We start from the raw sequence: 22,836 nt of genomic DNA, 5'->3' as shown, positions 1-22,836 counted from the left end.
GGACAATAACTTTCTGGTAGGCTGCAAATTTTTTGACTTCGTTAAAGTGTTCGATACAGCCAACTAGGGACCCATTCTCTTAAAAGTTAAAACTTAACCCCCTTAACACTGACCCATTAGTGTTTCAATGGGTCGCCGAATTTCTAACGTTCTCAGTTCGTATATAATGCTTCATGTAAGCTCTGAAGGTAAATAAATAAATAAATAAATAAATTAATTAATTAATCAGATTGCATATGTGACGCAACTACTGTTGTGCAAAACCAGTGATTGCTCTGACTGGTGACGCATGTGTAAATAGGGGACGGACTTGGCCAGTGGTATTAGATTCAGCAACCACTGACTGTGCTCGCGACTATTGTGGTCACTAAAGTTAGGTGGTGTTTTGATGTCAGGGCACAAGTTTGCTCAGTAAAGAGTTAGTTTCTTTTATTCATTCTTGTTGCAGTTATTTCTGTCGGAGCTATTGTTTGCCTAATGCTAACTTTACCAGCAGCACATGTTATCATCAAGTGATGTCACCCTTGCTAGTGTCCTACTGAAAAAGCTGTGCCAGTTACATAATAAAAATAACATTGCTGTTTTCTTACCCACAGGGCGGGGTTTTTGTTCCTGGAGATGGTATAGTTGATCCTGTGGCTTTATGCCAAACGATGGCTGACTTAGCCCAACAAGGAGGTTTGTGTTCTTATTCTTGGCAGGCATGCACTGTGCTTGATTTATATGTGCCTTTATTGTTTTGTTATAAACGAGAAGAGAGGGGGTTAACCGAGGGTCCCGATTTTTATTAGTCATATCATGAGAAGCCAACAAACACTGACACCAAGGACAACATAGGGGAAATTACTTGTGTTTAATAAATGAAATAAAGAAACGATAAATTAATGGAAATTAAAGTGGATGAAAAAACAACTTGCCGCAGGTGGGAACCGAACCCACAACCTTCGCATTTCGCGTGCGATGCTCTACCGATTGAGCTACCGCGGCGCTGTTTCCCCATCCACTTTCTTGGGTATTTATGTGTCCTAGTAGAACCCTGGGAGTGTTAGCCAGCGCCATCACTCACATACCTTGGCGGCTGACGTGGAACGTCTTTCTTGCCGCAGGCGTCACGAGAACGTGATCTTTTTTGGGTGAAGGCAACTGGTCAATAAAGCCACACATGCTACCTGAAGGCATCAATGTTGCCGGATTCGAGACCCTCGTTATGTATGTGTGGGTTCGGTTCCCACCTGCGGCAAGTTGTTTTTTCATCCACTTTAATTTCCATTAATTTATCGTTTCTTTATTTCATTTATTAAACACAAGTAATTTCCCCTATGTTGTCCTTGGTGTCAGTGTTTGTTGGCTTCTCATGATATGACTAATAAAAATAGGGACCCTCAGTTAACCCCCTCTCTTCTCGTTTATTACATAACGAGGGTCTCGAATCCGGCAACATTGATGCCTTCAGGTAGCATGTGTGGCTTTATTGACCAGTTGCCTTCACCCAAAAAAGATCACGTTCTCGTGACGCCTGCGGCAAGAAAGACGTTCCACGTCAGCCGCCAAGGTATGTGAGTGATGGCGCTGGCTAACACTCCCAGGGTTCTACTAGGACACATAAATACCCAAGAAAGTGGATGGGGAAACAGCGCCGCGGTAGCTCAATCGGTAGAGCATCGCACGCGAAATGCGAAGGTTGTGGGTTCGGTTCCCACCTGCGGCAAGTTGTTTTTTCATCCACTTTAATTTCCATTAATTTATCGTTTCTTTATTTCATTTATTAAACACAAGTAATTTCCCCTATGTTGTCCTTGGTGTCAGTGTTTGTTGGCTTCTCATGATATGATTATTGTTTTGTTGTTAGATAACAAATCTCTTAGTTTCCACCGTGAAGTGCAGAATTTGCTTTGGTTTACTGTATTGGGTAAGTCTTTGGTAGTTGACACCATGAGCTCTCATATTGACTTAACTCATGCAGAAAGGAAAGAAGCTTAGGAGAGGCACTGATGCCTGATGTGAATACTCTGCCAGCTTATTGGGCTGCCTTCCTCCTTTTTTTTTTCTTTTACTACCCTTTTGGTTATGCCCCTACTCAAGGGGGCCCTCTGTAGCTGGGCCCACCAGCTGGGCCCACTGGAATTGTGCTGTCACGCTGAGCCCACAGGGGTCAAGCTTGTGTTGAGTCAGGCCTCTTGCAGTGGTAGATGCAGCATTAAAGCTAAAGTTTTGCGAACATGGGCTGTGCAATGGCAGCTTTGCATGGAAGTCACACACTCAGTTGGTCTTGGGTACAGTGCAAATGCAGATGAGCCAATGACTGCGCACAGTCAGTGGAGCCTGCATGCACTCGTCATGCACAGCAAGGCAAGACGTCCAAGGCGTGGCTGCTGTGATGGCGTCGATGTTGGGGCCACGAATTCCAATGCTCCTATGTTAAAAAAAAAAAAGAAGAAAACATGCTCTTTGCCACTTTTTTCTTTTTTAACACAGCCAGGCCTCTCCTAAGCTCTGCTTTCTCCTTAAAGTTGTCTGTGCACCAATTTAAAAAGAAAGGAAGAAGATTTTCATTTTTGAGTTTGTTTCACTGCGGCACATGTTGGAAATTCAGTCACAAGGTTACATCCAGGTTCACCAAAATAATATTGCAATGCTTGGTCCCAGGTCTTTAGTGGTCTAAACAAGCACTTAGTACTAACTCAGCTGCTGCTTGTTCAGACACCTGCCACGAAGGCTCCATAGCTGACATTCAGCTGCTGAGCACGAGGTCACGGGTTCGATTCCTAACCATGGCAGCTACATTCCAATGGGGGCAGAATGAAAAAGTGCTCATGTAGATTTAGGTGCACATTTAAGAACTGCAGATGGTCGAAATTAATCTGTGGTCCCCCTACTATGGTGTCTCTCATAGCCTTTGGTATGTTAAACCCCATGGCTTGACTTTTATGTGATTTGTTTGGACAGATTATTTTTATTCTTGCATAGCAGTAAACATGCAGAAGAAAGCAGGAACAGGAACTATGCTCAGGAGGAACATACAGGTCGATTTTGTGGTACACAATTGTATGCTGAGTTAACAAACACTGTTATTCTAAATGTTTGCATGCAGTTTGGGGAAATATGTATTGATGATCTCGCAAGCTTTATTCCAACATATGTTAACTCCTTAACTGAGGAATTGCTTGCTCAAGAATGACTGTGCCTTGGGGAATTTTCTTACTCAAAATTTCGTTTCAAACAAGAATGTTTTTTACAAAACTTTCATATGCCACAAATAATTAGTCATTTACATCCTGTTTTGCTCCTTTTCACTTCAGAAGCTCGTTTTTATGGGAAAAATCTTGAAGCACAGTGCAGCATCAACATCAACATCAAAGTCCATCCCAGGACTTCCTTAAAAAACTAACGAGTTCTTGCGATTCCACTGTCATGCCATTCACTAGAATTCACAGGCGTTGTGACTGGCTCTTCCAAGTTGTTCTCATCTTTTCTGTCATTACTTTCACTGTCAGAGTCACTGTCGAGCTCAAAGCCAAAATCAAGAGTTCCTGCACTCAGAAAGTTGTGCATCTGTAGGCGCATGTGTGTAGACGATCTTCCCACCACGAGCTCCCCACTTCACTGTCTACAAAAGCAAGGTGGCGTCATCTGTAAAACAAATATCTCACCTCCACTCACTATTTTTTTCCGAGACTTGGCACAACTTATTCTGCTTGTTGAAAAATATGTTTCTTTTTAATCGCACTTTTGTATGACTCGTGCATCTGTGGGAGGCACTCCTCTAGGCATGGTCAACTTGGCGGCACTTCTACAGACATGCTCCGCAGACGTGCTCTCCAGTTACGGGGTTAAGTAGAGAGGAGTGCCATCACCGCTGCTAGGGTGACAGTCTTTTTGTTTTATTTTTATTTTAATAAAAAAAGAAAGAATGGCACATGTCATCTACAATGGAATTTGAGAAATAGTACTCACACTGTGGCCAATGCCTGTGCTATTGTCGTATTTCAATGGCAACAACATGTCAAAAAAGATGTCTTGTCACATTTCAGAGGTGAGAGTGATATAAAAATGCCCAATCTGTAACAATATTGCACATCCGTGTTTCTGAGGCCTGCTGCCATTATATATTTAGGAAGTTTCTTGTGAAATTACCTAACCTTATCAGACAACAGTTTGAAAGGTTCTTTTTTGTCCAGGTCTATGTACAGTTGCAATAGAAAATGGGGGGGAGGACCACAGCACTAGCAAAAAATTAAAATATATTGAAGCCCAGCTCCACGGCCTGGAATTGATTAAATACATTGTATTGGTCAAACACGCGCACATACGTGTGTGCTCTAGATTTCATCTGGAATGCCCAGGCTAGAAAAAAAAAGTGGCACCTTTGATCCCAAAACTTTTGATCGCGACTGTACCTAATGTTCTGTATTTATTGGGCATTATGTCTTGTCCTTGAAATGTGAAGCAGATACGAATTTAAGACAAAAGTTCAGTGGCAGTGCATGTGCTGTTTGTGAATTCAGGAGCAACATACATTGAGGACTGCCATGTGAACCGTGTTGTTGGCAACCAGGGGATTGTGGTTCAAGCTGAAACAGAACTGGGATGCATCAGCTGCGAGTATTTCATCCTTGCTGGTGGCATGGTGAGTGGTTATCGTCGCATGGACCTCTTGCTATTTTATAAACATGTACTTCAATGATGAGAGTTCTGAGGAAGCTGGAAGCTTCAGAAAACTAGGCACTTTTGTTCCTCTACAATGAGGCCTGAGTGATGCCACTTTTTTCTGTACCTAAAAATTAACTGACAGGACTTTTTGGTTGGAACGAAGTGTGTTTTACAAATACTGAGGGTGATCTGGTAAGGGGGAAAAGATTCTGCCATGGAGTTTCCTGGATATTCGGCGGCTATGCCAGCCACCCACCACTGAGCCAAACAAGGGGACGCTTCGAGACCCACAGGAAATGCAGATGCCGGCTGTACATAGCTACTATAACCTAATATTGCCACATCCTATATGGTCGCCATGGGTATGTGCTAGGCCATGAAAATGACGAAGTAGTGCGCGGGTGGAAACAACATAGACGACAACGACGTTGTGTTGACTGCTATTATAAAGTGCTTGTATACGTCCTCTACACCGGCTTTCCCATCTCCTACTAGGCCATGACACTAGTGGAGGTGCTGGGTAGAATTTTCTCATTCTCAGCACCCATCGCAGAGTCATACATTGAACGTTGAATCACCTTCGTCGAAACTCCTGTTCACCAGTACAGTCACCACCTGCTAGGCCTGACGCCCGAGTTCAACCCTTTGCTGGACGCTGCAGGGACACGTCTACCTACTTACGCTATGGCCACTGCAACTCCATTGCAGGTGACTCTGCAGAATCCTAAGATCCCAGGAAGTTTTCATGGTGATGCTTTTGAAGATGTCCAAGATTGGCTGGACCAGTTCAAGCATGTTGCCAGTTATAATGACTGGGGTTCCCAGCAAAAACTGGCTAATGTCTATTTTGCTCTTCAAGACAGTGTGCGGACGTGGTTTATGAACCGGGAGAGGAGTTTGACCACATGGGATGCCTTCTGCACCCAGCTGCTAGACACATTCACTAGTAGTGACAGAAGAGACAACGCACAGCGCCTTCTCGAATCCCATATTGTAAAACCAAGTGAGAGCATTGCCATGTTTGCAGAAGATATGGCCCGCCTTTTCTGCAGAGCAGATGCTGAGATGGCCGAAGAAAAGAAGTTGCACTCCTCTTGCACAGAGTGAAGGAGGAACTGTTTGCCAGACTCGTGAGGAATCCACCGATGGCAGTGGCTGAATTTACCAAGGAAGCAAGGAAGTTACCGCTATCGAACGGGCACTTCAGCAGCGGTACTGCCAATATGATCGCAAGAACTCACCAGTGAATGCTTCAATTCTACCTGAGAGCTGCGGCGCGTCTCTGCGTGAAGTCATCTGAGAGATTGTGCGAGAGGAGATCTGGCAGCTCGGGATTGCTCCCATGGCACCAGCGGTGGCTGCTGTCGCTGATATCATCCGGGAGGAAGTTCGACAGGCCTTTTCTTTGCCTGACTGGCAGGCGGTGCCGTGACGATTAACCTAAGTGGAAGCTGTTTGTTGTCCACCTCCCGCCACTTCGATGCTGCTGACACCGTCAACCGCTATGACGCAGCCATCACCGCCACCCCCAATGCCCTATTTTCGACAGAGACTATTTTCACTGCCAGCTATGCCGTATCACTGACAGCCGATCGCTGCGCCTCGGTCTTATGGCGAATTCCCTGCCGGCTACGTGCTTTGAAAGACAAATTTGTGGCGCACCGCTCACCGCCGGCCACTATTGTCACGTAGTTGTGACGGTGAAGAAAGCAAAACGGGGAATGGTGAAACTAGCGTCTTATTGGGCGAACTTGTGCCCAAAAAAGCAAGTTACACTCCAAGGAGAGCAATAGCGGCGAACACGATCGGCTGTTGTCAAAATCTGATCAGCGGGTCAAGCGCGTCAGCTTTTATACATCAGTCGTCTAATGTTCCAGTGTAATCACTGGGACCCGCGTGTCTTCCACAAAGTTCTACACTATTCACATCGCGCATACATGCAATCAGATTACACAAGGTTCGGTGACAGACAGCGGATGGAACCATCGATAACCTTCCAGAAACTTCCGATACATGCAGGCGCGTCCTGCGCTGCGCGATAAGATTTGTTAGGCGGTGACAAGCGGTCACCCGGAAAGGAGAAACAAGTACACGTGTCAATACCCCCCGCTTAAAAAGCATCGTCCCAATGCTACAAATATAAGAGAGCGAAACACAAAAGGACACTTATTAAACAAAAGTAACAAAACAACGAAAAAAAAAAAAACCCAAGTCCAAGGATCAGTTATGCGAATTCCCAAAGTTCATTAGCGCTGGTAGTACGGCTTGAGTCACACAACGTGGACTATTTCAGGTCGTGAGCGGCGCCGCTGTGATAGCAAAATGCCGTTTGCCACGACCTCATAGTCCAGTGCGCCAATACATCGGATGATCTTGTACGGTCGGAAATAGCGACACAATAGTTTCTCACTAAGTCCTCGTCGCTGTATAGGGGTCCAAACCCAAACACGGTTGCCGGGCTGGTACTCGACGTAGCGTCGTCGGAGGTTGTAGTGTTGGCTGTCGGTACGGTGCTGGTTCTTGATCAGTAGGTGGGTGAGCTGTCGAGCTTCTTCGCGCGCTGGAGATAGGTGGCAACGTCAAGATTCTCTTCATCGGTGACGTGCAGCAGCATGGCATCGAGAGTCGTCATCGGGTTCTTGCCGTAAACCAGCTTGAACAGGGTGATCTGTGTTGTTTCTTGCACCGCCGTGTTGTAAGCAAAGGTTACGTATGGCAGGACGGCATCCCACTTCTTGTGCCCTACGTCGACGTACATTGCTAGCATGTTGGCGACGGTCTTGTTCAGGAGCTCCGTGAGACCACTCGTCTGCGGGTGGTAGGCAGTTGTCCTCCTGTGGCTTGTCTGGCTGTATTGCAGAATGGCTTGGGTTAGCTCTGCTGTAAAGGCCGTTCTCCTGTCGGTGATGAGGACTTCTGGGGCACCATGTTGCAGCAGGATGCTCTCGGCGAAAAATTTTGCTACTTCAGCTGTGCTACTTTTCGGCAGAGCTTTAGTTCCAGCGAAGAGGGTGAGGTAGTCCGTCACCACGACGATCCACTTGTTTCCGGATGCTGGCGTCGGAAACGGTCCCAACAAGTCCATCCCGATCTGCTGAAAAGGTTGGCAAGGAGGCTTGATCAGCTGTAGTAATCCGGCTGGCCTTGTTGGTGGTATCTTGCGTCGCTGACAGTCTCGGCATGTCTTGACGTAACGGGTGACATCAGCGGTTAGGCACGGCCAGTAATACCTTTCTTGTATCCTCGATAGTGTCCGGGAGAAACAGAGGTGCCTAGCGGTCGGATCGTCATGGAGGGCGTGCAGTACTTCTGGACGCAGCGCTGACGGAACAAGAAGGTAGTTGGCGTGGACTGATGAGAAGGTCAGAAGTTCTGAGAAGTAGGTTGTTTTGAAGCGTGAACAAAGACAATCCGCGCCTAAACAAACTAGGGAGAACGTCGGTATTCCCTTCTAAATACTCGACGAGGCATTTTAGCTCTGGGTCTGCTCGTAGCTGTTTAGTGAAGCCTTCCGCACTTATTATTCAGAGGAAGGCGTCGTCGTCCTCGTCGTCTTGCGGCGGGGGATCGATGGGGGCGCAGATAGGCAGTCAGCGTCAGAGTGTTTTCGTCCGGACTTGTAGATTACCATGACATCATATTCTTGCAGTCTGAGGCTCCACCGCACCAGCCGTCCTAAAGGGTCCTTTATGTTAGCTAGCCAACACAACGCGTGATGGTCGCTGACGATTTTGAATGGCCTGCCATATAGGTAAGGGTGGAATTTTGCTATAGACCAAATGATGGTGAGGCATTCCTTTTCAGTCGTAGAATAATTGCCTTCAGCTTTTGACAGTGACCGGCAAGCATAAGATATCACCCGTTCAAGTCCGTCTTTCCTCTCGACTAGGACGGCACCGAGGCCTAGGCTACTGACGTCAGTGTGGATTTCGGTATCGGCGTCTTCGTCGAAGTGTGCAAGTACCGGCAGCGACTGCATGCGTCGTTTGAGTTTTTGAAATGCGTCGGCCTGCGGTGTTTTCCACTTGAACTTGACATCACATTTGGTTAGATGTGTTAGCGGCTCAGCGATGCGTGGAAAGTCCTCGACAAAAGCCTGCAGTAGGCACACATGCCAAGGAATCTACGCACTGCCTTCTTGTCGATGGGCTGCGGGAACTTTGCAATGGCAGCTGTCTTCTGCAGGTTGGGGCGTACTTCAGATTTGCTGATGACATGGCCTAGGAACAGAAGCTCATCGTAAGCGAAGCGGCACTTTTCCGGCTTCAGAGTGAGCTCTGATGACTTGGTGGCCTCTAATATTGTCGCAAGCCGCCTAAGGTGATCCTCAAAATTTCCGGCGAAGACAACGACGTCATCCAAGTAAACAAGACACGTCTGCCACTTCAATCCTGCTAACACTGTGTGCATGACGCGCTGGAACGTTGCAGACGCCGAGCACAGTCCAAATGGCATAACCTTGAACTCGTAAAGGCCGTCTGGCATGATGAAGGCGGTCTTTTCGCGATCTCTTTCGTCGACTTCTATTTGCTAATAGCCAGATTTGAGATCCATCGACGAGACGTATTTAGCGTTGCAGAGGCGATCCAATGCGTCGTCTATCCACGGGAGGGGGTATACGTCCTTCTTCGTGATCTTGTTCAGACAACGATAATCGACGCTGAAACGTAAGGTTCCGTCCTTTTTCTTCACCAGGACTACAGGAGATGCCCACGGGTTTTTCGACGGCTGGATGATGTCGTCATGCAGCATTTCGTCGACTTGCTGCCTAAGAGCTTCACGTTCTCGTGTTGAAACTTGGTAAGGGCTCTGGCGGAGTGGTCGAGTGCACTCTTCGGTTATTATGCGATACTTTGCAACTGGCGTTTGTCGAATCCTCAATGACGTCAAAAAGCAGTATTTGTATTATCGGAGAAGACTTCTGAGCTGTTGCTGCTTACTCATGGGGAGATCTGGATTTACGTCGTAGTCTGGTTCGGGAACTATGGTCGTCGGGGTAGATGCGGCAGAACCTGAGAGGACAAAGGCATTGCTGGTTTCCATGATTTCCTCGATGTATGCGATTGCCATGCCCTTGCTGATGTGCTTGAACTCTTGGCTGAAGTTGGTTAGCATCACTTCTGCTTTCCCTCCGTGGAGTCGAGCGATCCCTCTTGCGACGCAAATTTCACGGTCGAGCAGTAGATGTTAGTCGCCCTCGATGACGCCTTCTACTTCAGCGGGTCTTTCGGTGCCGACGGAAATAGTAATGCTAAAGTGTGGCAGGATGCTCACTTGATCTTCACACACTCAAGCGTGGAGCACACTCAAGGCGTGGTGACTACGAGAGCTCTCCGGCAGTATCGCTTGATCTTCTGACAGTGTTATCGATTTCGACTTCAGGTCGATGATTGCGCCGTGTTGGTTCAGGAAGTCCACGCTGAGAATGACGTCTCTTGAACACTGTTGGAGGATAACGAAGGTGGCAGGGTAAGTCCGGTCATGAATGGTAATTCTTGCCATGCAGATTCCAGTCGACGTAATGAGGTGTCCTCCAGCGGTCCGAATTTGAGGGCCTTCCCATGCAGTTTTACTTTCTTCAACTGGGTGGCGATGTGTCCACTCATTACGGAGTAATCGGCCCCTGTGTCCACTAAGGCGGTCACTGTGTGGTCGTCGAGAAGCACGTCGAGGTCGGTGGTTTTGTCTGGCGTTGCAGTTGGGTCTTGGCGTCGGATCACAGCTGCATCCTGTTGAACTGAAGCTGGAACCTCGTGTCGTCAAGTCGTCTTTCATCAGTGTAGTCTTGACTTTATGGCTTTGTCAGGATGGTGGCGTCTCGTTGATATATCGTCGAGATCGTCTTTTCGGCGTCTTCATCGGCGGCGGAGGATCTTCGTAAGTTCGACGAACAGCAACCGCACCTCCATCGGTTGCTGCCTTTAGTTTTGTGGATATGGGCTGACGGACCAGCCCCGGGCTGGGCCAGTGTATGGACAGCGCTGCGGCAACAGTTAACGGCCTGGTGACGGCGAATGGGATGGTCATCGAGGGCTCCACTGTGTGGCAGTGAGATAGTCGGCGATGTCACGTGGGCATTCGCCTTGCTGTGGGCGCGGTGTGTTGATGGCGAACCCTGGCAGTCCCATCTCGTGGTAAGGGCATCGGCGGTAGATGTGCCCGGCTTCTCCGCAGTGATAGCAAAGTGGACGGTGGTCGGGGGCGCGCCAAACCTCTGTCTTCCTTGGAATTCTGCGTGGGGTGATGGGTTGGCATGCTGGCAGCAGGGGTGGCGGTGGACGACGGAACTGTGTCGTCACTGGACCCAGCCATGGGCGCGGAGGGGGAGCGTGATGGCGGGCTACAGTGGCGTATGTCATTGCTTGCGGCTGAGGCTGTGGCAATTCAGGGGCTACTCCGAGTTGTTGTTGGACGTCCTCATGTACGACATTGGCAATCGAAGCCACTTGAGGCTGTGATGAAGGGAAGAGCTTCTGTAGCTACTCCCGCACGACTGCTCGGATAGTCTCACGCAGGTCGTCGGTGGCGAGTGACTGAACTCCGGCGTAGTTTGTCGAGTTCGTGCAGCAGTTGAATTGCCGGTGCCGCATTTCCAGTGTCTTCTCTATGCTGGTGGCCTCGCGAAGAAACTTGTCGATGGTCTTCGGTGGGCTTCGTACCATTTCAGCGAAAAGTTCCTCCTTTACACCATGCATCAGTAGGCGGACTTTCTTCTCCTCGGACATTTCAGGGTCGGCGTGGCGGAATAGGCAGCTCATTTCTTCTTTAAAGATGGCAACAATCTCATTTGGTAACTGCACTCGGGCTTCCAATAGAACCTTGGCTCTTTCTTTCCGGATGATGCTTGTGAAGGTCCTTAAGAAGTTACTTCAGAAGAGCTCCCACGTTGTAAGGGTCGACTCCCGATTCTCGAACCAGGTCCTCGCGGCATCTTCGAAGGAGAAGTACACGTGGCGCAGCTTGTCCTCAGAGGTCTAGATGTTGAAGGCCGAGATCCTTTCGAAAGTGTCCGGCCAGGTTTCTGGATCCTCCAACGAAGCTCCACGGAAGGTAGGTGGCTCTCTAGGTTGTTGAAGCACGATGGGGGACACTGGTGCTGCCATTGTGGTCGTTGACTTGGTAACGATGATCCTAGTCGTCTCAGACGAACGTCCATGCTTCGGGGGCAGTCCTTGCAGCCTGCGGCTAGCTCGCTGGTCCTTGGCAACGGTGGTGTTGTCCTCGGGCTTCAGGCTTGGATCACGGCGTTGCGGGGGCGTCTGATACATAAGCGCACAAGCACCCCTACCAGATGTCACATGGTTGTGATGGTGAAGAAAGCAAAACGGGGAATGGTGAAACTAGCGTTTTATTGGGCGAACGTGTGCCCACAAAAGCAAGTTACACTCAAAGGAGAGCAATAGCGACGAACACGATCGGCGGTCATCGAAATCTAAATAGTGGGTCAAGGGCATCGGCTTTTATACACATGTAATGTTCCAGAGTAATCACTGGGACCCGCGTGTCTTCCACAAAGTTCTACACTATTCGCGTCACGCATACATGCAATCAGATTACACAAGGTTCGGTGACAGACAGTGGATGGAACCATCAATAACATTCCAGAAACTTCCGATACATTCAGGTGCATCCTGCGCTGTGCAGTAACGTTTGTTAGGTGGTGACAAGTGGTCACCCGGAAAGGATAAACAAGTACACGTGTCACTATGCTTTCATTGCGGCAAAGCAGGAAATGTTTACCGTGCGTGCCACTACCATGCAGCTGGCTATCCAACATTTCCCAACTGCAATTACCCTCTGTTTGATGCTGCACATACCTGCGACGGCAATTCTACAAACTTCTGGCCGGAAGATTCAACGATGCCTCTATAGCGTTCCCCATCTCTGGCTTGTTACACCCCACTGACTTGTCGCGATTTTCCTGACACCTCTAGGGGCAGGTCCCCTAGCCTGCGCGGGGGAACTAGAGGCAGCAACCTCTGGAGGTGAGGTTGCAAACCGTCTAGCTTTCCAAGAGTCCCCATCACTGACGATCGACGACTCTAAGACTCCGACAACTCCAACCACACCCCCTGTAACCGACGCAGTCAGCACCAATCTTGTCGTTCGCATGGACGGCCACCAAGTGGCTGCTCTCATCGATACTGGTTCGCATTTTTCGATTATGAGTATAAAGCTGGCCGACAGACTGAGAAAAGTGAAGACGCCATGTACTGGGCCGAACATCAGAACTGCTGGTGGCCAGTTGATGACACCAATTGGAAAATGCACAGCCAGAATAGTTATCACCGGTTCAGCCTTCATTGCCACCCCCGCCATTCTCTTTGAGTGCTGTAAGGAACTTATATTGGAGATGGGTTCTTGAAAAAGTACGGTGCAGTGATACATGTCTGCGGCCTCATCATTACATTTTCTACGAGCTCAGACGATGTCGACCCCGCGGAACACTAGCGACCCCGCTTATGTATAGCCGACGACGACGTGACGCTTCTGCCGTGAAGCTGTTCCCCCGTGTCTGTAATCTGCAACAACTTGCATGCCGGGACTGGAGTCGCTGAACACATCGACGCACTGGTACTGAGTCAAGGCGTTTCCATCACCAGGGGCGTAATTAATGTACTCGACGGACATGCTGAACTCCTACTGACAAATTTTAGCAGGGAACGTCGACATATCGTTAAAGGCATGGCTGTTGCTTACTTCGACAAATTTACCCCAATACAAGACTGCCTCTCGGTGCAGCATGCAGCGTCCACCGTGCCTATGCCTGCTTTAAGAGCTGCTTCTCATCTACGTCACGAGTTAGCCAGATGCCACTCACCAAGCACTGTATTGTCACCGAAGCCGACGCCAGACCAATTCGGCAGAATCCTTATCGTGTAGCACCGAAAGAGCATGAGGCAATACAAACACAAGTGAAGATGATGCTTGAGGACGGGGTTATTCGGCCATCTAAGGGTCCTTGAGCATCGCCTGTTGTATTGGTGGAAAAGGAGGACGGTAGCCTACGCTTCTGCGTTGACTATCGAAAACTCAACCATATCACAAAGAAAGACGTTTAGCCACTACCGCGTATCGATGATTCACTGGACAGGCTACAAAAAGCACATTACTTTTCGTTGATGGACTTGAAAAGTGGCTACTGGCAAATCAAAGTTGATGAGAGAGACTGTGAGAAGACCACTCTTGGGATGCCCGGCGGACTTTATGAATTTCAGGTGCTTCCCTTCGGTTTGTGTTCTGCGCCAGCAACGTTTCAACGACTAATGGACATGGTGCTCTCAGGCCTCAAATGGCAAACCTGCCTGGTGTATCTCGACGACATGATTTTTTTCTCCGCCACGTTCAAGGAACACTTACAGAGACTGAAGATGGTCTTTGAAGCAATATGCTCAGCTGGCCTAACTTTTAAACCTGAAAAGTGCCATTTTGATTTTGAAGAACTTCAATTCCTCGGTCACGTCGTTAGTTGTGAAGGTGTCCGACCTGACCCTCATAAAATCGCTGCTGTCGCTAATTTCCCAACACCATCTGATAAAAAGGCCTTGCAATGTTTTCTCGGCCTTTGCGCCTACTACCGACAATTTTTCGCGGAATTTTCGTGCATCGCGTGGCCATTAGGACATCTCACCAGAGAAGATGTCCCCTTCGTGTGGGGCGAACACCAGCATGGGCATTTCACAACCTACGGCAACAGCTGCAGACGGCTCCCGTGCTCGCACACTTTGATGAAGACACCCTGACAATTCTTCATACAGATGCTAGTAATGTCGGCCTTGGCGCAGTACTTGTACAGCGGCAGGACGGCATAGAAAGAATGATTGCTTACGCCAGCAGGACGCTATCAAGAACGGAGGCTAACATCTCTACTACAGAAAAAAAACGTCTCGCACTGGTATGGGCCATACTGAAATTTCGCCCATGTTTGTACGGTCACTGTTTCACCATTGTCAGTGATCACCATGCACTTTGCTGGCTGACTAATTTAAATGATCCAGCTGGTCAGCTTTTGCGCTGGAGTCTTCCGTTCCAGGAGTTAGACTTCATTGTTGTGTACAAATTGGGGAAGCGGTACACTGACGCCGATTGCCTTTCTTGGTCTCCTGTTGAGACTGCAGTGCAGGACGATGACAACGCGGCTTTTCTAGGCATGCTGGATACTGTCACCGTTTCATGCCAGCAATGTCAGGATGCAGAACTGATTCCTCTTATCAATTTCTTAGAGGGGAAAACAAGCAGCATGCTGAGGTTATTTACCAGAGGGCTGCCTTCATTTTGCTTGCGCTACGACGTTCTCTATAAAAAGAACTTTTCACCTAGTGGCAGTAACTACCTACTAGTCATTCCTGCAGCTCTTCGCGACGAAGTCCTACATGCCTGTCACAACGAGTCGACCACTGGTCACTTGGGCTATACCCGCACATTGGCAAGAATTAGGCTAAATTACTACTGGCCACGACTTGTGGCGGTCGTGAAACGTTACTTCCGGACATGCCTGAATTGCCAACACCGCAAACCCCTACCCGGCAAGCCAGCTGGACTGCTGCATCCTGTTCAGATACTGCAAGCGCCGTTCGAACAAATTGGCATGGACCTTTTAGGCCCGTTTCCACTGGCCACTGCTGGCAATAAACTGATAATCGTTGTCACAGATTATCTTACTCAATATGCCAAAACAGGTGCTATCCAATGGGGAACAGCAGCCGAAGCAGCACAGTTTTTCATCGAAGCCATTGTCCTAAGGCATGGCACTCCCACAGTGGTCATAACAGACAGAGGTGCTGCGTTCATGGCCACGCTCCTGGATACCGTTTTGCAACTAAGTGGTACCACTCACCGAAAGACCACGGCTTATCATCCCCAAACAAATGGGCTGACAATGTTTGAATAAGACTCTGGCAGACATGATGAGTATGTAACTCGATGTCGACCACAAGAACTGGGATGAGATTTTACCTTACGTTACATTTGCGAATAACATGGCTCGCCAAGAGACAACACATGTGACACCTTTCAACCTCGTTTACGGCCGGGAAGTAACAACAATGTTGGACACAATGCTTCCACACGAGTGCGGTGACGACGAGATTGGTGCCGAGGAGATCACGCAACGCGCAGAGGAAGCCAGGCAGCTTGTACATTTGCGAATCCAAGAACAACAGGACTATGATGCCAGACACTACAATCTTCGGCACAGACCCGTCACATACAACGTCGGTGACCAGGTGTGGGTCTAGATTCCTATTCGTCGGCTGGGGCTATCTGAGAAGGTCCTGCGAAGATACTTCGGGCCATACACAGTTCTGCGCCGCATCAGCGATGTGAATTATGAAGTTGTTCCCGACAGTCATAACTGCTCCAAACGCCAGTGGCATCTGCCCGAGGTTGTACACATGCTTCTTATGAAGCTATACTTTTCCTGATGACCTCAACTTTGCACCATCTGTGCACTGCCTTCATAGGTTGGTGCATCGGGACAATGCCTTTCTTTTTTCTCAAAGGAGGGGCAAATGCCACATCTTATATGGTCGCCACGGGTGTGTGCCAGGCAATGAAAATGACGCTGACGTAATGTGCGGGTAGAAAAACAGAGATGACAACGACGTTGCGTTGACTGCTCTTATAAAGTGCTTTTATACATCCTCTACACTGGCTTTCCCGTCTCCTACTAAGCCGTGACCATATAACCCTCTTTTTTGTGAAAAACCTTCTGCTTCACTAGGTTGCGATTTGGGATGACTTTATTAAATCAGGCTTTGGCAGTATTTGATTTGTTAAATTATTTATAAGTCTAAATAATAGTAATTTAAAGCATTACTGACACAAAATTATTGTCTCTCTCTTTTTCTTTTTTGTTTAATGGATAGCTGTGACTCATTTTATACAGTTTGAAGGCTTAGTATCTTGAAAGCACAACAAATAATGAATGACATCATGTTTTAATGTAATCAATTCAATACATGCACCAAAGGCAGTACGGCTTCAGTCTTGTAGCATAGCTCCCTGTTACATCTCGGAAATCTAAGATGGTGGCCATTTGGTCTCATGAACCACTCACACATTGGTCAGCAAACCCAGTGCACTAGTCGCACGCCACACCATGTCTGTGTTGTCATAAGCTAGGTGAACACCAGTACCTGGGCCATTCTTTCCTCATTTACTCTGCACTTCTCCTCATTTGACATGGAATAAGCCTGGTCCTCTGGTATTGCATCTCTGGGAATGTAGAGCGTTCTTCTCAGATTCTTTACCTTATTATCCTATTGACTGCCTAATGTCTTGGACTTTCAGCTACACAGTCATGGTGTGGTCCTTGACCACTGCACTGGGCCAAGTGGCATGTGCATCATCAGTTTGTTATACCACCTGATAACCACTACGAATTTCTCTGATGTAATGTGTGTCCTACTTCATGCCCAAAGCTGGCTGCATTGCATTTGGCCCATGTCTTTAACTGGCCACTTTAAAGCTGATGCAATTAATGCTTTCTTGTGCCCTCAAGGAATTTGAGCTACATGACATAATTAAAGGTTAGACAGCTACCCAGGACTTGCAAGCTTTGACATATATTATCTTTATTTACTGTACTTGGTATAATGTATAGTGCATGACATTGTTTTGAATGCTTCTTTTCAGTGGTCTAGAGAGCTTGGACAAGCAAGTCAGCCCAAATTTATGGTTCCAATTCATGCTGCTAAGCATTCATTTGCAATCACTAAACCTTTAGACCAACGAAGTGATTTCCTTCCAGGTGAGGTGTGTTTTTATAGTAAATTAACTGTAGAGTATACAGGTTTATTGCAAAAGCTAACTTATGTTCTATCAATTAAAAACGAATAAACATTTCCTGATTGTTATTTGCATGAGTGTTGCGCAGTACCGTTTTGAAGCTTAACATTTCTCAATCTCAAATTCTAGTGAGCTTTTTAGTGTAAAATGTTTTATATCATTTATGTTCTTTCTGCCTACAGTTGTGTGGGACTATGACGGTCGTGTCTACTGTAGATCCTTTGGTGATGGCTTCCTGATTGGCGGATTTGAGGAGACAGCCAAGCCAGTCTTCCATTACGATGTCCCTGATCGTTTTGAATTTGTGCGCCTACCACCAGACTATGCTCAATTTCGTAAGTTCTGGCTCTCCTCAGGTACACTGAAAACTGGAACATTGTTCATTTGACCAATATGTTTACTCTGATTACCAACTTTTTAACCTTCTTTTATACCTGAGATGCTGCATTGTGGAAAAAGTTGCAGCAGAACCGATCTCACGATGACTGTCGACGTCAATGCGTTAGCATTGTATCAATATAGCAACATGACATATGGCCACTGTCGAAACGAGTTATGTATGGGGCGAGTACTTCAGCGGGACTCCTCTTTCGCACTTTCCTAAGAACACTCGGCACCATCTAACGCCGCCGCCACAAAGCTTGCGCATGGCCTCCGAAATGCATGGCCCACCTGTGCATGCAAACGCTGAAAACGCATTGTGCAGCAACCAGGCTCTTCTCTTGTGCTTCTTTCTGGAGACACTGCACCATCTAGTGGCACTACCAAGAAGCCTGCGTGTGGCCTCCGAGACGAGAAGGGTGGCATGCTGGTGCCTGCAAATGCTGAGAATCGTTCCCTCGCTTGCTGCACACTTAGTGGCACATACTCAGTCATCCAAGTTGGCTAGAGGTTCATTGTAGAGCGGCACATACCCAGTGCATTCATGGCGCAGCTCGCTAAAGTGTTGGGGTGAAAGGCATTCATTGAAAAGTGGTGTATATCCAGTGCATTTGTGGCACAGCCACAAATATGCTAATAGTGCTAAGAGTGATAATATGTTGGGTTTCTGTACTTGAGGAACCCTTGTGACGTGGCTTCGATTCCGCTCAGCAGCAAACAAATTTAAGGGATGTTTTCATCATTGTAGAGCGGCATATTTCCAGTGGCTCATAGCTAGTTACCCAAGTTGGTGTCAGAGACATTCATTGAAGAGTGGCACGCACATACTGGCACCTACCCAATGACCCAAGATGGCATCAAAGAGGTCATTGAAGACAAGCACAGACCGAGTGGCACATACCCAGTGTTTCAAGTTGGTGTCAAAGGGTTTCTTGGAACAGCAGTGCCTACCCAATGTTGCATCTACAGTGACCCATGTCGAAGTGAAAGAGCTTCGTTGCAGAGAGGCACGCATGTGCACGTTGGCACATGCTCAGTGAGCCAAGTTGATCCAATGGTTGAGACTTTCCCTGAAAATGAAAATGTATAGTGCAGAAACTGTAGGACCTGGACCTGGGAGACTGTCAGCTATTGTGATGGCTGTTGCAGTAAACTACTGTACATGTTTGTGTAATTGTTTTTGTGGGTGGTGTTGACTGTCTGCTCACTTACACATGGCCGCCTACTTTTTTTTAACCTTGAAAAACTATGTATCTATTGTGGGATCTCAGAAGCATGACTCACTGCAACAGGATATTGACACAATGATGTGGGGCTCCCGCACCGTGGGACGGCGCGCGCAACGGCCGGTGCCATGGAAGACGACGAAGCGCGTAAGCTGCGCTCTCGTCTTCTGGCCCGCCATTAAAGAGAAGCGTCTATTTTGTAAGACTCGTCTTCAATTTACGTTACATTTTTCTGGTGGAGGTGCGGGGTACATGCTACCACTCCCAGATCGAACACCGCCTACAAGCCCAGTACGAAGTCCGGTCAAGCTGACTCCTGTTCACGTACGGACAAGCCATCGACTTCAAGGACTGCCACCTGAGCACGAGCCTCTACCCAATCGAGTCACAAAAATGAGTACATCAGTTCCGTCTCCTTCCTCAACGGCACCGATCGAGGTCGTCCTTAACCAGCCGCGAATCCCCACATCCTTCCATGGGGACACGTTCGAGGATGTTGAGGACTGGCTCGATCATTTTTCGCGTGTCGTAGAATTCAACGGCTGGACTCCAGAGCGCAAGCTACGCAACGCCTACTTTGCCCTCGAGGACTATGCACGGACACGGTTTGAGAACCGTGAGGTGGCCTTGTCGACATGGGACGAATTCAGACGCCAGCTAATCAGCACATACGCCAGCCTCGATCGCAAGGAGCGAGCTGAATCTGCAATTCAGGCGAGAGTACAGTGGCCGAACGAAAGCGTCGCAATGTTTGTCGAAGATATGTGCAGACTTTTCCGACGCGCGGATCCATCCATGCCGGAACAAAAGAAGGTCAGGAACCTGATACGTGGTGTCAAGCAAGAGTTATTTGGTGGCCTAATATGCAACCCACCAGAGACCATCGCAGAGTTTCTCGCGGAAGCCATATCAATGGAAAAGGCACTGCAGTAACGAACAAGGCAGTACAACCGCAACGTGGCGACCCTATCGCGTGAGCCTCTCGCTATACCCTTGGACAACACTGACGCCTTGTGGGAGCTCGTTAGGCTTGTTGTCCGAGAAGAGCTCCAAAAGCTACAGGTGGCTCCGGTATCGGTACCGCGACTCGCTCTGGCTGAGGTCGTCCGGGAAGAAATCAGGCAGGCAGTACAAGTCCCGGAGCGAAGCGAGGCACCACAGCCCGAGGTACGGCAGCCACAGCCTCGCATGTCGTATGCGGAAGCTGCACGAAGTTCGTTTTCTCCGACTTTTCACGATGCGCGCGATGTCCCAGACTTCCATGGTGTGCGCGCCGTTCAACAATCAACTGCTGACTTCAGGACTCGCCGCACGCCATTCATGGCTGAAACACGACCACCCTGCAAGAGCGACGTATGGCGCACTACAGACCGGAGACCCTTGTGTTTTCATTGCGGTGAAGCCGATCACCTCTCAGGGCTTGTCCTTACCGCCGAGCTGGGCTTTGTGGATTTTCACTGAATGCGCCGTGCCCGCGCAATGGTGAACGCCCACTCGAGATTGAAGCCTACCTCGCGGACGCCAGGAGCTCGTTTGGCCCACGATTCCATGACCCCCGGTCACTGTCACCTGCCCGATACAGGTCTTCCAGCCCCATCTTCACGCCGAGCGCAACAAGGCGTCGCTCACCCAGCCCTGCCTCCCGGGAAAACTGAGTGCAGCGACCTGCGGAGGTGAGGTAGCTGACGTTACGAACACTGAAGATCCTCCACATGACGACCGCGAAATGACGTAATTGAGACGCAGAGAAAGCAATGTAGTTCAGTGTCAGTATCTTGCGACGTACCAGTTACTATAGATGACCACGAAGTCACGGCGCTAATCGACACGGGTACGGACACGTCTGTTCTGAGCCAGAATCTCGCGCTCACACTGAACAAAGTTTCGACGCAATGGACCGGAACTCAGATTCGTACTGCAGGAGGGCATCTCATAACTCCAATGGGCTGGTGCACGGCACGAGTCAACATTCGGGGCTTCACGTACATCGGTGACTTCGTCATTCTTCCTGAATGTTCCAAGGACCTTATGCTCGGCATGGATTTCCTTCAGGCGAACGGTGCCATCATTGACCTGCAAGAGTCCAGAGTTAGCTTTGCTACTACGCAAGCCATAGCGAACAGTAATGACAACGGCAGTGACATCGCACTTCGCGTAGCTGACGATCACGTCACGTTGCTACCCAACAGCAGCGTGCTTGCACTTGTCCGATGCGACATGGAAGACGACGCCGAAGGAATTGCTGAAGCCAACATCCCCCTGCTTCTTGAGCGCCACATTTGCATAGCCAGAGGGCTTCTTCAGGTGCGAAACAAATGTTCAGTCGTTTTGCTAACAAACTTTAGCAACAAGTATCGGCATGTACCGCGAGGAACGACAATCGCATTTCTTCGTGAAATCATTGATGTTACTGACATTGCCACATTGGAAATCACATCGTCTCAGCAATCTGAGTTACCCAGCCTAAAAGAACGGATTCATGTTAACGCTGTTCTGCCAGACCATCAGAAAGACCGTCTACAGAGTCTCGTGAATGAATTTGCGGACTGTTTTTCAATGTCGTCCAAAGTATGGCGCACGTCCATCACAAAGCATCGCATTATATGGACGAGTCTGCACGTCCTGTTCGTCAGCATCCTTACAGAGTGTCTCCAGTGGAAAGGGAAGCGATCAAGTATCAGGTGAAAGAGATGCTCCAAGACGACGTGATCCAGCCGTCCACAAGCCCGTGGGCCACCCCGGTAGTGTTAGTCAGAAAGAAAGATAACACACTACGGTTCTGTGCATCGACGACGCATTGGATTGTCTACAACATGCCAAGTTTTTTTCTTCGTTGGACCTTAAATCAGGGTATTGGCAAATCGAAGTTGATGAACTGGATCCTGAAAAAACAGCGTTTGTGACACCTGACGGGCTTTATGAGTTCAAAGTTCTCTCCTTCGGTCTCTGTTCCGCACCTGCCACCTTTCAGCGGATGATGGATACTGTGCTTGCTGAACTCAAATGGCAAACCTGCCTCGTATACTTGGACGACGTCGTCGTGTTCTCGAGCACGTTTGACAAACATCTCGCATGACTCGAGAGTGTCCTCGCTGTGATCCGTACTGCCGGCCTCACTATCAAGCCTGAAAAATGCTGCTTCGGGTTCCAAGAGCTCAAATTTCTCGGCCATGTCGTTGGTCCTAAAGGCGTTCAACCAGACCCCTACAAGTTAGCTGCCGTCGCCGAGTTTTCGCCACCCACAGACAAGAAGGCTGTCCAACGCTTCCTTGGTTTGTGTGCATATTATAGGCGCTTTGTCAAGGGATTCTCGAGAATTTCTGAGCCTCTGACACGGCTTACACGCGACGATGTGCCTTTCATTTGGGCGGACGAGCAGCAGCAGTTGTTCAATGAATTGCGCCAGCGTTTGCAGGTGGCCCCGATACTTGCTCATTTCGACGAAGACGCTGACACCGAAATCCATACTGACACCAGCAATACGGGTCTCGGTGCAGTTCTTGTGCAGTGGCAAGCTGGTGCGGAACGCCCCATTGCTTATGCAAGCTGCAGTCTCACCAAGGCTGAGAACTACTCAACCACTGAAAAAGAATGCTTAGCGGTTGTGTGGGCAATTGGTAAATTCCGACCCTACTTGTACGGTAGACCCTTTAAGGCTGTCAGTGATCACCACGCCCTGTGCTGGCTTGCCAACCTCAAGGATCCTTCAGGCAGACTAGCCCGTTGGAGCCTGCGCTTACAAGAGTATGACATAACAGTTGTCTACCGATCTGGGAGGAAGCACAGCGAT

General features: G+C 48.6%; 1 protein-coding gene across 4 annotated transcripts in view; it reads left to right on the top strand.

Annotated features, from left to right (window-relative positions):
- Positions 1 to 22,836, top strand: part of LOC126547085 (pyruvate dehydrogenase phosphatase regulatory subunit, mitochondrial-like) — a 95,764-nt gene that overhangs the window by 31,442 nt on the left and 41,486 nt on the right. For all 4 annotated transcript variants that reach the window (XM_055062758.2, XM_050194938.3, XM_055062757.2 and 1 more), the window contains 4 exons: positions 597 to 678; positions 4,506 to 4,627; positions 17,287 to 17,401; positions 17,622 to 17,774. In XM_055062758.2, the coding sequence (XP_054918733.1) occupies positions 597 to 678; positions 4,506 to 4,627; positions 17,287 to 17,401; positions 17,622 to 17,774 (472 nt within the window). The remainder of the gene's footprint in view (positions 1 to 596; positions 679 to 4,505; positions 4,628 to 17,286; positions 17,402 to 17,621; positions 17,775 to 22,836) is intronic.

This window comes from Dermacentor andersoni, chromosome 1 (genome assembly GCF_023375885.2).
Source record: "Dermacentor andersoni chromosome 1, qqDerAnde1_hic_scaffold, whole genome shotgun sequence".
NCBI classification, from domain to species: Eukaryota; Metazoa; Arthropoda; class Arachnida; order Ixodida; family Ixodidae; genus Dermacentor; species Dermacentor andersoni.
This window is presented reverse-complemented; position numbering and strand designations above follow the sequence as displayed.